Here is a 16,527-nt window from a genome sequence, read left to right as displayed (position 1 = left end):
TGATGCTTTAGATCTCTGTAGTACAAATCAAACAGTCTATTACATTTAAAGCTTTGTATTATGTGATCACAAATCCAACAACCTAATCTCATCTGTTAAGCCAGGTATTATGTGATTAAAAATCTAACAATCTCATCTGTTAAGCCTGGTATTATGTGATCACAAATCCAACAACCTAATCTCATCTGTTAAGCCTGGTATAATGTGATGACTGTGTTTTCAGAACGAGTATTTCTTTGGGTACAAGCAAGCCAGCAGAAGGGAAGACGACATCTCCATTGTGAATGCTGGGATGAGAGTGGACCTAGATCACAATGGGAAAATAATTAAAGACATTCAGCTGGCATTTGGTGGCATGTCCGTCAATACAGTCCTTGCTACAAAAACAATGGAAGCGCTCAAAGGGAGGTCAGTCTAATTGATTTTAAACTGTTAACAGGAGTTGAAGATACATAAAAAAAAAATTGTATATACTGTTTTGATTTTTGTAAACCTTTCTTTAAAGAAAAAAAAATCAGAATAATGAGAATTATGGCTATTATTCTTTTAATGGTACATAAAAAAGTACACATTAAACTTGTGTTATTATTTTTAATTTCAGAAACAAATCTAATTAGTCTGTATCAGAATATTGACTAAAATTATCTTTACTGAAAAATTATTTACATTTTTTGTAAACAATAATATTTTTCTTAGAGTGTGGGATGAGTCAGTGCTGGACACGGCATGCTCTCAGGACATGCTGCCTGCTGACCTGCCTCTTCCACCTGGTTCTCCAGGTGGGATGGTGGCCTACAGAAGAGCCTTGACCTTGAGCTTCTTCTTCAAGTTTTACACCGCAGTCACCAATAGGCTTCAACAGGTGGGTCATTTAACAAGTTGGTCATTGAACAAGTTGGTCATTTCAACAAGTGGGTCATTTAACCAGTTGATCATTTCAACAGTAGGTCATTTAACAAGTGGGTCATTTAACCAGTTGATCATTTCAACAGTGGGTCATTTAACAAGTTGGTCATTTCAATAGGTTAGGCATGATATAGATAGAAAGTTAGGATCTCATTTGGTGGGTTATTTTTAAGAGGTGGGTCATTCTAACAAGTTGGTCATTGTATAGATAACTTGATTGGCGATCAACATTTGACTTCTAGAAAATCATTAGGAAACAAATTTATTAACTGTTCATCAAAATTTAACTTCCAGAGAGTCATTATGAACCATAAAGTTATTGTCCATTAACATAAAACCTCTAGCAAGTCATTATGAACCAAAATATTACTGTCCAATACCAAATCTACTTCCAGAAAGTGATTATGAATCTAATGATGCCGGAGAATGTCAGTGCAAGCGAACCCTTACACAGGGGGATAAGCTATGGCAGCCAGTTCTACGCTGTCAAACACCCAGACTCCAGTTTTGACACGGTGGGGAGACCACTGGTCCATGTTGCTGCCCACAAACAGGTGACAGGGGAGGCTATATATCTGGATGACATCCCCATAGCCGAAGGTAACTTGGCAGGTTGTCTGTGATACCATAATTAATTATTTTATCAGGTAAAAAGAATTACATGTAATTTTTAAAATTAAAAAGGATTTCTGAAATTTTTACTAAACATGGAATAATAGGGACTGCTAGAGATAATAGGAAATTTGTTGTCTTTATTTTAGAGGGATCATTTAATTTGCATTTGAAAATGAAGAAAAAAGAAAGTGTGGGCTGAATTTAATATTTGTTATATAAGTTATTTTAAGTAAAAATCAATTAAACTTAATTAGTAAATGCTGATGATAGGGAATAAATGGAATAAGATCTTCTTCTTCTTCGTTCTTAATTATTAGTGTGGAAGGGGATCGAGATTTATCTGCCAGTTGGTTTGAACTCGAGACTTATTTCGAATTTGTCAACCATAAGCTTTTTGCCGACTCGACCACGCCTCCAACACAATTAAGCGTTACGTGTCAACTGGTTATGCGCCATTGAGGCCATTGACTCCGATTTCAGCCTGCTTTTCTTTTAGGATTTGCTTCCATAGCCTTTGTCCAACCAAGAACAAACTACAAGGCAGCAGTTGTTTAATTTTGGAGTTGTCTCTCCTAGAAAAGTGGCTGACCCCAGCTAACGAGCCTCATCTGCCCGAGGGTTTGAACTCGAGACTTTTTCGGTTTAGCAACTATGAGCTTTACCGACTCGACCACGCCGACCACTTGGAATAAGATAAGCAACTGCTTGTCTAGATTCACATCTCCTGCAAGACTACATATTATTCTAGGAAAGATATAATATGATATTATTCATTTAGTACATTTAAGCAAATAGTACTAGATATTTTTGTTTATTTAAATGGAGTTATTCTATTTCCCACTATGCTAATCCCAGGTTAAGAAACAAACAAAAAGCTAGTTATGAATACAGTTGTGTGGGTTGGGAAAGAATGGTCTAGAAGTATGGGTTAGCCAAATCAGGAGGTAATAACCTTGGTTCCAATTTGAAAAATCTTGAGTTTGGTTCATGACTCAGTGGTATACCAATGAGTTCCCTCAACACTTTAGGAGCACATAGAAAAATTGAGCAGCAAGCTATGATACTGACCAACACAAACAATTTTACCTGGTCAAACAAACACATAGAAAAATTGAGCAGCAAGCTAAGATACTGACCAACACAAACAATTTTACCTGGTCAAACAAAAGATACAGCCTGCCTATGGAAATTTGGTCCAAATGTGTTAAATTTATCTGGACACTTGTAGGTGAGCTGTTCCTGGGACTGGTGACCAGCAAGAAAGCTCATGCACATTTGCTGAAGGTTGACCTGACACCTGCCCTATCCATGCCAGGGGTAGTGGACGTGGTTGACTACCGCGATGTTCCTCAAGAAAACAACTGGGATGTCAAGGAGCAGGTCTTTGCCAAAGATAAGGTATGTGTGCGGGACAAGCTGGTGTTATAATAATTTTTTTATCGTAGCATATTTATATAACTACATACATAACCATTTTATATCACTTAAAATTCTATACAAAATATTTATAATATTTGAATCGGCTCACTATTTAAAATTATTTATTTTTGTATTTATATTAATTTAATTAAAATAAGTCTTCAGCAATTTATAAAATATATTTTAATAAAGTAAATAAACTTATAACTGTTGATGATGGCACTTGTTGTGCATCATCAGGTAGTGCATGAGGGCCAGATTATTGCTGCTGTGATTGCCAAATCCCATGCTGAAGCCCAAAGGGCAGCCCACAGTGTAATTGTTGAGTATGAGGATTTGGAGTCGGTGGTTACCATCAAGCAAGCCATAGACAAGAATTTGATCCACCCTACAACATTCAAGGTAAACCTTCAAATTTAAACAAAGGGTTAATTTAAAAGCTCCAAATTTTTCTTTTTAAAAATGTTTTATCATTGCAGTATAATACAATATTAGAGTAGGCCCTAATATTAAATTAAATTTACAAATTTCTAATTTCACTAAATGTCACTCTAATGTCACTAGTAGACTTAAATTTCTTATAAAATTCACACAAAAGCAATTCAACATTTTATTTACTTTAACATGGATTGAAATGGCATAACAATTTGCTTTCATATGCTAAACATTTGACTTTTTAAAATATTTAATTACACATTGAAATGTAAACAATATAAAATGTAACCCATGTTTTTCTTTCTTCTTAAAAGTTTAATTTTTAATATTCTGCCTTAAACCTAACAGTATTCTTCCATAAATAAAATCCCTATTAACTTGTTGATTGTGAACTGTCCAACATTAGAGGCAATATTCTTATGTTGTGTCTATTGTCTACTGCTCCACGATCTAGCTAGAGACGGGTGATGTGGATGCAACTTTCTCTGCCTGTTCCCATGTTGTTGAAGGAGACATGCACGTATCAGCGCAGGAACATTTCTACCTGGAGCCTCAGGGGTGTGTGGTCTACCCGAAGGATGTGGGGGAGATTGAGGTGGTGGCCACCACACAATCTCCCACACAGATGCAGGTAGAGAAGATTTTACCTGTGTTGGGCTATGTATGAGTAAATATTGATTATACTGATGTCAGATGATTATCCAAACAAATGTGTAATTAAAAAATACTTTAAATTGGAGGTAATTTAATTGTTTTAAATGGTTTAACATTTTTTACTGAAATATTTTTGCTAAATCAAATGGATAAGGAAAATAAGAATACTTTACCTGTATTTTGTTGTTTTTTTATCATCAGAAATGTCTTATCAAGGTCCTTGGCTTTTCAGCAAACCACATCACAGTCAAAGTAAAAAGACTTGGTATGACCATTTTTTTTTTCATTTAGTTGATTCTTAATTGGAATTTTAGATGTATTTATGATAAGCTTGAAAGATCAAAATGTAAATTAATAATAAGCAAAACTGCATAGAGTGATATTTTTTTAATTATTTTTTTTATATATTTATTTAAATAATTTTATCTGCATCAAAATTTTATTTCTAAAAACAATCTATTTAATTTTTAAGTATCTCTGACACTTTGAATGTTGACCAAGTAATAATAAAGCAATAAAGAATATTGACGTAACTAATGTAATGTGAATGTTGTGCATGTAAATGTTGTGCGTGTAGTGATACACTAATGACAATATAACACTCAGGATTGTGTTCTCAGGTGGAGGTTTTGGTGGAAAAGAGACGAGAACAACATCGGTTGTTTTACCTACAGCAGTTGCAGCTGTCAAGTAGGCTTCACTGTTTATTTGACCTCACAACCCTTTCTCTATTGTAACTCCAACCATCACTCACTTTTATCTAATCATTATCTACTATAATCACAACCATTACTCCCTTTTATCTAATCATTATCTACTATAATCACAACCATTACTTCCTTTTATCTAATCATTATCTACTATAATCACAACCATCACTCCCTTTTATCTAATCATTATCTACTATAATCACAACCATTACTTCCTTTTATCTAATCATTATCTACTATAATCACAACCACCACTCCCTTTTATCTAATCATTATCTACTATAATCACAACCACCACTTCCTTTTATCTAATCATTATCTACTATAATCCCAACAACCACTCCCTTATTATCTAATCATTATCTACTATAATCACAACCATTACTTCCTTTTATCTAATCATTATCTACTATAATCACAACCACCACTCCCTTTTATCTAATCATTATCTACTATAATCACAACCATCACTTCCTTTTATCTAATCATAATCTACTATAATCACAACCACCACTCCCTGTTATCTAATCATTATCTACTATAATCACAACCACCACTCCCTTTTATCTAATCATTATCTACTATAATCACAACCATTACTCCCTTTTATCTAATCATTATCTACTATAATCACAACCATCGCTTCCTTTTATCCAATCATTATCTACTATAATCACAACCATTACTCCCTTTTATCTAATCATTATCTACTATGATCACAACCATTACTTCCTTTTATCTAATCATTATCTACTATAATCACAACCACCACTCCCTTTTATCTAATCATTATCTACTATAATCACAACCACCACTCCCTTTTATCTAATCATTATCTACTATAATCCCAACCATTGTTCCCTTTTATCTAATCATTATCTACTATAATCACAACCATTACTTCCTTTTATCTAATCATTATCTACTATAATCACAACCATTACTCCCTTTTATCTAATCATTATCTACTATAATCACAACCATTACTTCCTTTTATCTAATCATTATCTACTATAATCACAACCATTACTCCCTTTTATCTAATCATTATCTACTATAATCACAACCATCTACTATAATCCCAACCATCTACTATAATCCCAACCATAATTCCCTTTTATCTAATCACTAGCTGTTGGTACCCGTTACATGTGAATTATAGGCCTATATATTAGGATGTTACATTTGTTTGAAAAAATGTTTTATAAAAAAGTTTTTGGTCAAAACGATATTAGTGAGAAAGCAAAGAAATAAAGAAATAACTAAATAGCTAAAAATCCAACACATTTAAAATAACATAGACTACCAATACCTATTAGAAAAATTAAAAACAAATTATATACATTATTAGTCAACACAACACCATATTAAATGACACTGTACTTTGAATATGTAATACTCCATGAAACAGCCCCCTCTTACTTAACAGACCTATTTTCTTTTAACACAAAATTAAATCGATGTCTTAGTTTACAGATCCCATATACAACTTTTTTTCCAAAAACATAGCTTCGCCTACTCTGGTTCTAATTTGTGGAACAATCTTCCTAATAAAATAAAACTATCTAGATCTGAAAATATATTCAAAACTAAACTTGAACAACAATTATTTAATGACCTCTCTGACTCATTGCAACAGTTCTCATTCATCTATTATATTACCTCATGTTGTATAGTAACTATGTAATATTATTTCTTTATTCCACATTATTAGTGCTATGTTTATGCCATGTCTTTACTAAGCAATTTGTTTATTTTAAGATGGCCAAATTGATCAAAAACATCCAAGCCCATTATATTGTTACTGTTATTGAATAAATTGAATAAATTGAAATGTATCATTTCATAAAGCTAAGGGTCTATCAATTTAACTAGTGGAAAAAATAATAATTTTTTTTGTATGATGTATAGAGTATAGAAAATAGTCATATAAGATTTTGAATATTAATCTTTTGTAAATTAATAAAGAACGCTAAACAAGTTTTGTTGTATTGCTATTTAATTTCTTTCCAATTAAACATTTTTATCTACCACAGTTTTAGGTTGTCTCTCTTGTTTCTTTTGAGCTTATAAATGGGAAGTAACTTCAAAATATTTATATTCTATTTCAAATTTGGAAACTGCTCTGTTGCTTATATTAACCAGTTTAAGATAAACTATAAAGAAGAAGTATATATATAGATCTAGCTGTAATCTTTGGAATTAAGTGCCTGTAAATCTTTTTAAAATATATTTTTAAACTCAACGTCAAATTTCTTCTTTTTTTTCTATTTTTAAAAATTAGAAAACGTCTGCTTACATTGTCATACATTTTTTTTCATGCTTTCATCAGCACTACTCAGTTTCCCTATAGTTTAGAAACTGCTGATCATCTGTTATCCCTAGCACTGTTTCCTTTCATCATCTCTTGTTTTATTTCACCTTACTCTTGCCTTTACTCTCTTCTTTTCTCATGTTATCTGTGGCACTGAAGATCTCACCTTTTTTATTCTTTTTTTTTGCTTCTTATCACATTACCTTTCACATTTTCACATTTTGCTGTATGACTGATTTCTCTTTATAAATCCTATATAAAACTAAAATATTAACTATTCATTTCAAAAAGAGTAATTTTTAAAGATAAAATAAATCTAAAACATTTTATGAAAAAAAGACTATCATTGTCACTGGTGAAATTTTTTTTAGACCTTGTATTTTTGATATATCAAATTATGTCTGATCACAGAACCAACCTTCCAGTACGATGTATTTTAGATCGAGATGAAGACATGTGTCTGACTGGTACTAGGCATCCAGCATACATTAAATATAAGGTAAATTTGAAAAAAAAATTCTTTGGCAGAGCAGTACAAAAAATCTGGGGAAAGCTTTAAAAAAAATGATTCAGGCGTACTTTATTGTATACTATTTAGCCAATATTGTTTTACCTAAAGATTATTTACACAAACTGTGAATGAAACAGGAATTATAGATGATGATTGGTTGATTCTGTTTCAGATTGGCTTCAATAACTCTGGGAAAATTCTTGCACTGGATGCTCAGCTGTATCTTAACATGGGGCACTCTGTTGATCTGTCCACTGCTGTAAGTCTTCTGTGGGTGGGGTGAATAAAAGATCACTGCTGTAAGTCTTCTGTGGGTGGGGTGAAAAAAAGATCACTGCTGTAAGTCTTCTGTGGGTGGGGTGAATAAAAAACCACTGCTGTAAGTCTTCTGTGGGTGGGGTGAATAAAAGATCACTGCTGTAAGTCTTCTGTGGGTGGGGTGAAAAAAAGATCACTGCTGTAAGTCTTCTGTGGGTGGGGTGAATAAAAAACCACTGCTGTAAGTCTTCGGTGGGTGGGGTGAATAAAAGGTCACTGCTTTAGGTCTTCTGTGGTTTGGGTGGGATGGGTGAATAAAAGACCTTTGCTTTAGGTCTCTGCTTCTGTGAGTGGGGTGAATAAAAGACCTTTGCTTTAGGTCTCTGCTTCTGTGGGTGGGGTGAATAAAAGACCTTTGCTTTAGGTCTCTGCTTCTGTGGGTGGGGTGAATAAAAGACCTTTGCTTTAGGTCTCTGCTTCTGTGGGTGGGGTGAATAAAAGACCTTTGCTTTAGGTCTCTGCTTCTGTGGGTGGGGTGAATAAAAGACCTTTGCTTTAGGTCTCTGCTTCTGTGGGTGGGGTGAATAAAAGACCTTTGCTTTAGGTCTCTGCTTCTGTGGGTGGGGTGGGGAGAAAAAAAAGCACTTCTGTAAGTCTCAGAGGGTGGGGAGGGTAAAATAGGTCATCAGAATGGAAAATAAGGAATAACTCAAAATTACCAGTAGCAGGTCAATCTTTAAAGAAAGAATAAATATAGGCTATATGAACATATTCAATTACTTGCTAGAGGAGGCATTAGACAGAAAGTCATTGGAATATGAGCCTGACACGAGCAACTAATAACAACTAATATATTTTTTCAATGCTGATATATATCTTAATTTTTAAAATATGGTTACTTTATTTTATTTCATATAAACAACACAGATATTAATGAATTTTATAAAGTACTCTGCTTGTGCTAGATTGTGTAACCTCAGCTTGTAGAAAACATATATTTGTTTTAGGTTTTAGAAACTGCTCTGCTTGCACTAGACAGCGCCTACAAGACACAGAACTTCAGGGCCAAGGGTTATCTCTGCATGACCAACCTAACATCTTGTACAGCTTTCCGGGGTTTTGGGGCGCCGCAGGCTATAATCATGGCAGAGAACTGGATAAGTCATGTAGCTGACACACTGGAGATGCCATCAGAGGAGGTGGGTTCAAATTCACTTCTGTCACTTTAATTATTAATTGCTTTTCTTGGGTGCTGTCCCTTTAGCAAAGGAAAGGATTAGGTTCAAAGATAAGATTAAGTGATTGGAAATAGGTTTGAGTTTTTTTTTTCATTTCCTATGTTGGTTTAGCTAACTAATTATCTTATTAGGGTAATCTATCAAATATATGATATTAAGTAATTCATAATACTTTTGATCAAAATATTTTCGGCTTTAAAATGTGTACATTAAAAAACTAAATAGAATCCTATTCTTCCTACCGTTACCAAACAATGATTTATATTTTTTAAATGTGTTGGGTTGTTAATATTAGTGTAATGTACTTTATACTGTTAAGGTTATGATTAGTGTTATGAATAATAGGTTTTCATTTATTGATAGGGTTTGTTTTGACACTAGCAAGCTATATTAGTTAATCTAAAACCTTTCTCAATGAACATTTTTATATTGTGGTATGGAAGAATGCTCAAGAAACAATTGTAACTTTGTTTTGTAGGTGAGGGAGAAAAACTTTTACAAAAGTGGGGACTCTGTCCCCTGTGGTCAGGTTCTGAGTGGTTGCAATTTAACAAGATGTTGGCAGGAGTGTATTAAAAACAGTGACTTTTACAACCGAAAAGAAAAAGTGGAGCAATATAATAGGTAATTTATTTTTATTGAGGAACTCATTTTATATTTGAGATTCATTTATAAATTATTAGTTATCAGTTTTTTTATATAAAATTGTTTACAAAATAATTACATTGTTTTGTTCATTACAATCTTTGTTATTTTCACATATATGTATTATAAATTAAAAATTACTTATTCTAAGATTGGATAATCTAAAACAACATTTTACAAAGTTTTGCCTATTCTGAAAGCACAAATATGTGATTATAAAGAAATGCATCGTCACAAAATCTAGTTTTAAAATTGTCTTAGAAGTAACATAGCAGGAGATTTAGTTTGTTTCAATAACTACTAATTGTGAAAAGATTTGAGCCTATATAAAAATAAATTTACAGTTTAATAATAACTTTTCAGACAAAATATATAACATTTTAGAAAAAAACAAATAAACATAATATTTCATTGAAAACAATATAACTAAAGAAAATAATGAAAATGTTTCTGAGAAAATAATGTATTAATTACTTTTCAGGGAAAACCGGTGGAAAAAAAGAGGAATAACCGTAACACCTCTGAAATGTGGGCTTGCATTTCTTCTTCAGTCAATGAACCAGGTCAGTTTACAGAATATTTTTGTCACAATCATTTCAATCAGAAGTACAAACTTCAGGTATTTACTAATTACTAAACAAAAAGAAAATCCAACTTTTTTATTACAGGGTGGAGCTCTGGTTCACATCTACACTGATGGGACAGTTCTTGTGGCCCATGGTGGAATTGAAATGGGTCAAGGCTTGCACACAAAAATGATACAGGTGAAGAAGTTATTTGTGTTTTGTAATAAGGTTTCTCTCATCTTAATCTCTAAAAAATATATGGAGTTTTCATTTATTCACTTTCTCAAAAAAAAAAATTTACACTTTAATGGTGTAGTTTTCATTGATTCACTTTCTCGAAAAATACAGTCACTTATTAAATGTTTCAGTTTTCATAGATTCATTATTTTAATATTAGTCTTTTTGAAATAAATTTAACATGAGAACAGCAGACCATTTAATCAAGTAAACTGGTTTTTTTTTATTGTTTGAAAACATTGGTTAAAAACTGTTAAACATTAAAAAAAAAATATCCAAATTAAATGTTATTCCATCAGGTAGTGAGCAAGGAACTGGACATACCAGTGTCCTGCATTCACATAAACGAGACATCCACAGCTACCATACCTAACACAGGCCCAACAGCTGCCAGCATGTCCTCTGATCTCTATGGAGCTGCTCTCATTGTAAGTCATTTGCCCTTTAATAATGACCTGCTTTTATTGTGAGGATGGTCATTTACCATTTAGTAATGTCCTGCTGTTATTGTGAGGATGGTCATTTACAATTTAGTAATTCCTGCTCACATTGAATATTTCCAGCTAGATTATTACAGTAGTTTCTTGGTTTAGGGTATCTTTTACAAATAATGTTGTATTGATATTTTTAATGGGTTAAATCAAATATAAAAACTAGTAAGTTATAACTAAGATGTATATCATATAGAATCCACTGTATGTCTAAGCTCTTAGTTTAAATGTATATGTAGTGCTGTATGATGCTCCAAAGCTAATTTATTAGCTTTTATAAAGCTCAAATATTGTTTTAACAAAATGTGCACTAGTTTCACTCCATTTACAAAAAAACACATTTTCATGAATATCATTTATAAGTAAAGTTTGTATGTCTATGACAGGATGCATGTAGACAGTTAAAAGAAAGATTAGCCCCATACAGGGCAGCTGATCCTGAAAAGACAATAAAGGATTGGGTGAGTGAAAAACTTCATGTTTTACTCATGGGATTTTTGAGTACAGAGATCAGCATGGTCTAGTGGTAGAGCAGTCTACTGCTGACCCAAAAGTATCAAGTTTGGCTTGAGAATTAAGGAGCCGCTGAGTCCACCCAGATTTAATAGGTTACTGACTTGAGTCAGGGAAAGTTAAAATGGCTTGGATTAGTGCTGATCACACCATCTGTTAGTCAGTTCCAATTCATACTGGGCATGCATCAATTAGTTCTGGAATAACAGTGACCTCTGACCTTTCAATGCTTATTGGCCTAGACATCCATGAGACCAAAATTTCAAATAAAATTAATTTATTTTATTTTTAAGTTTGTTGTATGTGCATTCTCTTGTGGCTGTTAATTTATATTAATTATACAAAAAAAGAAGTTGATACTAACTTCACCTTAGTTCATAAATTCACAAAGCTAGTTAACAAATCTGTTTGATTGTACTTTATTTAAACTACACACCAGCTGGTAGTTGTCCTTATTGTTAACACATTAAGCCAAGACTTACTCTTGTCTCTTCTATTAAGGCCCACAATGCTCACCAAGACAGAGTGTGTTTATCAGCTGTTGGATATTACAAGTGAGTTTTTACTTTCAGACCAGGAATCTTGATATTGGCAGTTCTACATTCTGGGGAGGGGGGGGGGAATAAAACGCCAAGTCAAACTACAAGCCCAATATATAATCATTAAATATATACCAACATGTAATGCGCAATATGGCCAGTTGACTCCAACTTCAATCTGCTTTAATTTCTGGAACTGAACTTGAGACTTTTAGAATAGTTTAAATAGGAGAATTAGTTAAAATAGGTTTTGGTTCCAAGTTTGTACTTTGTATTTCATACTTTGTATTTCTGCTAGACTTGAAGGCGTCTCTTTGGACTGGAACAAAAAGGTCAACAACCCTTTCAGTTATTTCTGTTATGGCGCCGCCTGTGCTGAGGTGGAGATTGACTGTTTGACAGGTGACCACCAGGTGAGATTCATTAAATTAAAACACATTCTGCTGAACAAGGTTAATAACACATTCTGCTGAACAAGATAAATGAAAAAATATGTGTGATGAGTTTTGGAAAAAATATTTCTAAAATTTACTCATTAATGCATATTTTAATTAAAAATGTTCAGGTGCTGAGGACTGACATTATCATGGATGTTGGTCAAAGTCTCAATCCAGCCATTGATGTAGGTCAGATTGAAGGGGCTTTCACACAGGTAACTTTCTCACCAACACACAATACATTAATTAGGATAAATTATTGACTAACAGCAAATAATAAATAGTTTAAACTACTTAAGATCTAGTAAAATTTCAAGAGGTTTTAAGCATGAAAAAATACTGCTTACGATTTTTTTTTAAATTATTATGTTGATCTGTCTGTAACTACCTATATGGCTATGGATTAATGATATCTTGTAATGTTACAATCTTTAATGACTGATGATAATATCTGTTTAACACAATCTTCAGGGCTATGGGCTGATGATGCTTGAGGAATACAAGGTATCACCAGCAGGTATTCACCTGTCAAGAGGACCAGGTAACTACAAGATCCCATCCTTTGCCAACATACCTCAAGTCATGAACGTGTCACTGCTCAAAAACAGTAAAAATCCAAGGGCAGTGTACTCATCCAAAGTAAGAAGTTTTTCAAGAATTATTGTGTTAATATTAAATTCTAAATATTTTTTGTTAAAAATAAAATTTTATATTAATAGATTGAACATTTTTTAAATTGTGATAGTAATACAACCTCAATAGCCTTTACATTTTGAAAAAATATATTCTTCTATGTGGAGTGTATTGTCACATTTGATTAACACTAATCCATTAAACAGGGGATTGGGGAGCCTCCACTTTGCCTGGCAACATCAGTGCTGATGGCCACAAAAGAAGCAATCAAAGCTGCCAGATTGGACTCAGGCCTTAAAGGCTATTTTTGTTTGAACACACCAGCAACCCCAGAGAGGATCAGGCTGGCTTGTCAGGATAAGTTTGCTCAGATGGTAAACACAATTTGTTTAGGGATAAAATTTATTTATTACATTAAATAAAGGGAGACAGGTCTGTAAGATTGGATTGTTATGATTAAGTTTGCTCAGATGGTAAACTGCATTAATTGTTTATAGATAAAAAAATATTTTTAAAAATGTATAGAATTGCATGAAATAAATAAAGATAGGTCTGTTGATCTTACATACCATCCTACTGCTTATAGTGAAATGAAATTTCTATAGAACTTTGACATTTCCACAGTCATTTACTGTTTTACATTATTGACCTGTATTTTGGTGTGGGGTATCTTAAATAAAAATAAGCAAACTTAGTTAGTTTGAAGATGTAGCAGCAAATTAAACTGAGTTTTGATTATATTTTATTTTCAGTTTACTGAGGATGCTGAAAAGGATGCAGAAAAACCCTGGACAGTTGTGTTATAGACGTCTGAGAACTCTGGAGTTTTGAGTATTGGCTTAGAGATATAGAACTGTTAATAGTTTCTTGGACAGTTGTCTTGAACATTGTAGTTTTAAATACCATTTTTAGACTTCCAGTAAATAGATATTTATTGTATGTGATATTTTAGAATCTCTGGTGTATTTATACTGGTGTATTTAATGACCTAATGTTTATATTTTGTTTCGTACATGTAAAAAATTTCAATAACTTAAAGCTGATATCTGCCCAAACGCTAATTAAATTAATTACAGCTTGGGGGGTTAAAATAGCAAGTAAAAAACTGTGCATGTACATTAAACAATCTTTCAAATTGTATTTTAGACTTCTTTTGCACATGCTAAACCTTCATAAAGCTATGTAATTAAAAGAAAAATAAAATTATAATTTGTAAGGGTAAACATCAATTAATCAAAACAAATTTGTTTTTCATTAGTGATGTCTGTTAGATAAATTTTATGCACATTCAATTTTTTTATAACTTCCTGGATGGAATATCTTATTTAAGAATACTGGGGAAGCATTATTCAATTTCAAAGACAGTTTCTCCTTTCTTTTCACTGCATTTACAATAGTTATTGTTTAAAATGATGTTGTAAAGTTACGGAAAATGCTGAAAATCCTGATAATAAACTGTTATTTATTTCCTTGTGATAATTAAGTGCAATAATAATAATCAAAATATATCAGAGAGAGGTGAAAATCTCATTTGTATTTCTCATATCAAAATATTTCTCATGTTAATATTTTTAATATACCAATAATATCTGGAATTTAATATACAATGTAATTAATTATTTTATACAAAAATAATGGAATCTTAAAATTACATTTATATATCTTAATAGGTTATCTTTCTGTAAAAGTGAAACTGTCTAAACTATGCTATTTTTTTTCTTTTTTAAACTGTGCCAGTGTATGTTTTTCTAAACTAGTGTACCTTTCTAACCTTACTCAGCTTCTACAGTGTTTTGAAATCTTCAAATTTATTTTTAAATTTCATTTTAATAATTTTCATATTTATTACAAAATTGCTGAAAATTAATTTCATAAGTTGAAAACCAATAATTTTTGCATTTTTAATTTTACGTTTGCTTACCTTATGCTGGGTTCTTATTCTAGTCCTATGCAATACTGTAATTTGTCTTCCATGAATTTTTTTTTCTCATTTATTACTGGACCACAAGACTAGAATTATTTTAATGTTGTTGGTAAAAACAAATTGGCTGTTTCCAAAATAAATAGCGCTTACAAAACTGATATCCAAGATCAGATGTTATAATTTTATATCTGGCTTACTTTTATTGCTAAAAACTGGAGTTATTTTATTTTTGTAATGTTTTAAGTGTGAATTTTTTTTTTTAGATCCTATTTTACACCAATGTAAATTGTATGCATTTTGAGGCAATTATTTTATGTTATGTTCCCGTGTTGTTAACTTATTTAGAAAAAAAAATTTGCAAATAGTTAAGAGGAACAAATTTTGCATCTAATCAAATTTCCATAATAGATTTCAAAAACCTTTGGGAGGAAGAAAAAGTTTAGTACAGATTCTTGATCTACATGTATTTAATTCACAGTCAATAAAATCATAAAAGATTTTGGTTCACATTTCATTAAAGAAAAGGTGGATATTTCTCCCAAAGATACTGTTCAATGTATATATTTTCTATATAAATTCCATTTCGCTCGGGGGGATGGGGTAGACTTTCTTCGAGATCCCCGGAAGAGATGCCTGGAAGAAACTGCTTAAACATATTATCTCTTGATGTTGGTACTCTTTTCAATGACTAATGTTATGTTATATTTTTTTTTAAGTTCTTGTTACCTAAAAATAGTTTTATTAATATTATTATTATTAAAACAATATAAGGTTGAAAAATCACACGTAACTATCATTATTATAGGATAAATATGTTAATCAAAAGTAAGCACTTTTTAAAAATATGCTGTTATATCAGTACCCTTTAAACTTTTGGATATCAGTTTTTTATTGTAAAAATCTCTTTTTGACATACATAAATGAAAGCTATGAGTTATTTTCTCTGTTTTGGAACATGTTTTATATCGACTGCCTAATTAAAACTGAATAGAATTAGAAGGTAATGAATGAACATCTGTGATCTGGTGTAAATAAAATCTATTTATGTTTTAGTGATGACAATTTTTATTTTTGCATGAATAGTTTTATATAGTAGTTTTATATAGAGTAAGTACAATCTTAGGTTAGAGTAGTGAAACAATTTTTTTTTTACAAACATTTACTGAAAAAAAAATGCTTTTAATTTTGTTTTTTGTTTTCTGCACATTAGTGAGCACTATTCTGAGTATTCACTATTGAATTCATTCTAGGCTTAACAAGGAATTAAAAGCTAATTTAATAACAATTCAAATCAAAGAAATATTTATAGTATTGGAATGGTTTTCAATTTCTATCAGATGGTCTTACAGAGATTTGTTTTGTGTTGACATAACAAACCATTTAATTTGGTAATGAATTCAGTTTTTTTTCTTTATACACAGAATAAAGATTTTGTCTGCTGTTCTCCACAGCTTGATACTGTTGAAAAACAAACTACGATAA

The 16,527-nt window shown here is 31.7% G+C and overlaps 1 protein-coding gene across 1 annotated transcript in view; it reads left to right on the top strand.

The window, feature by feature from the left end:
* The window catches only part of LOC131952077 (xanthine dehydrogenase/oxidase), a 53,738-nt gene extending 37,604 nt beyond the window's left edge, over positions 1–16,134 (top strand). The window contains exons 15-36 of the mRNA XM_059314573.1: positions 224–408; positions 697–862; positions 1,302–1,506; positions 2,750–2,919; positions 3,181–3,342; positions 3,830–4,006; positions 4,231–4,294; positions 4,650–4,719; positions 7,465–7,552; positions 7,737–7,823; positions 8,830–9,021; positions 9,539–9,684; positions 10,187–10,268; positions 10,374–10,469; positions 10,808–10,936; positions 11,386–11,460; positions 12,014–12,066; positions 12,350–12,464; positions 12,617–12,703; positions 12,960–13,127; positions 13,328–13,495; positions 13,874–16,134. Of these exons, the coding sequence (XP_059170556.1) occupies positions 224–408; positions 697–862; positions 1,302–1,506; positions 2,750–2,919; positions 3,181–3,342; positions 3,830–4,006; positions 4,231–4,294; positions 4,650–4,719; positions 7,465–7,552; positions 7,737–7,823; positions 8,830–9,021; positions 9,539–9,684; positions 10,187–10,268; positions 10,374–10,469; positions 10,808–10,936; positions 11,386–11,460; positions 12,014–12,066; positions 12,350–12,464; positions 12,617–12,703; positions 12,960–13,127; positions 13,328–13,495; positions 13,874–13,927 (2,739 nt within the window). The 3' untranslated portion in view covers positions 13,928–16,134. The remainder of the gene's footprint in view (positions 1–223; positions 409–696; positions 863–1,301; positions 1,507–2,749; positions 2,920–3,180; positions 3,343–3,829; positions 4,007–4,230; positions 4,295–4,649; positions 4,720–7,464; positions 7,553–7,736; positions 7,824–8,829; positions 9,022–9,538; positions 9,685–10,186; positions 10,269–10,373; positions 10,470–10,807; positions 10,937–11,385; positions 11,461–12,013; positions 12,067–12,349; positions 12,465–12,616; positions 12,704–12,959; positions 13,128–13,327; positions 13,496–13,873) is intronic.
* The last annotated feature ends 393 nt before the right edge of the window (positions 16,135–16,527 follow it).

The sequence above is a fragment of the Physella acuta genome, unplaced genomic scaffold (genome assembly GCF_028476545.2).
Source record: "Physella acuta isolate Inbredline_101_S28 unplaced genomic scaffold, ASM2847654v3 ptg000850l, whole genome shotgun sequence".
NCBI classification, from domain to species: Eukaryota; Metazoa; Mollusca; class Gastropoda; family Physidae; genus Physella; species Physella acuta.
Note: the sequence above shows the minus strand (reverse complement) of the source record. Positions and strands in the feature narration are given on the sequence as shown.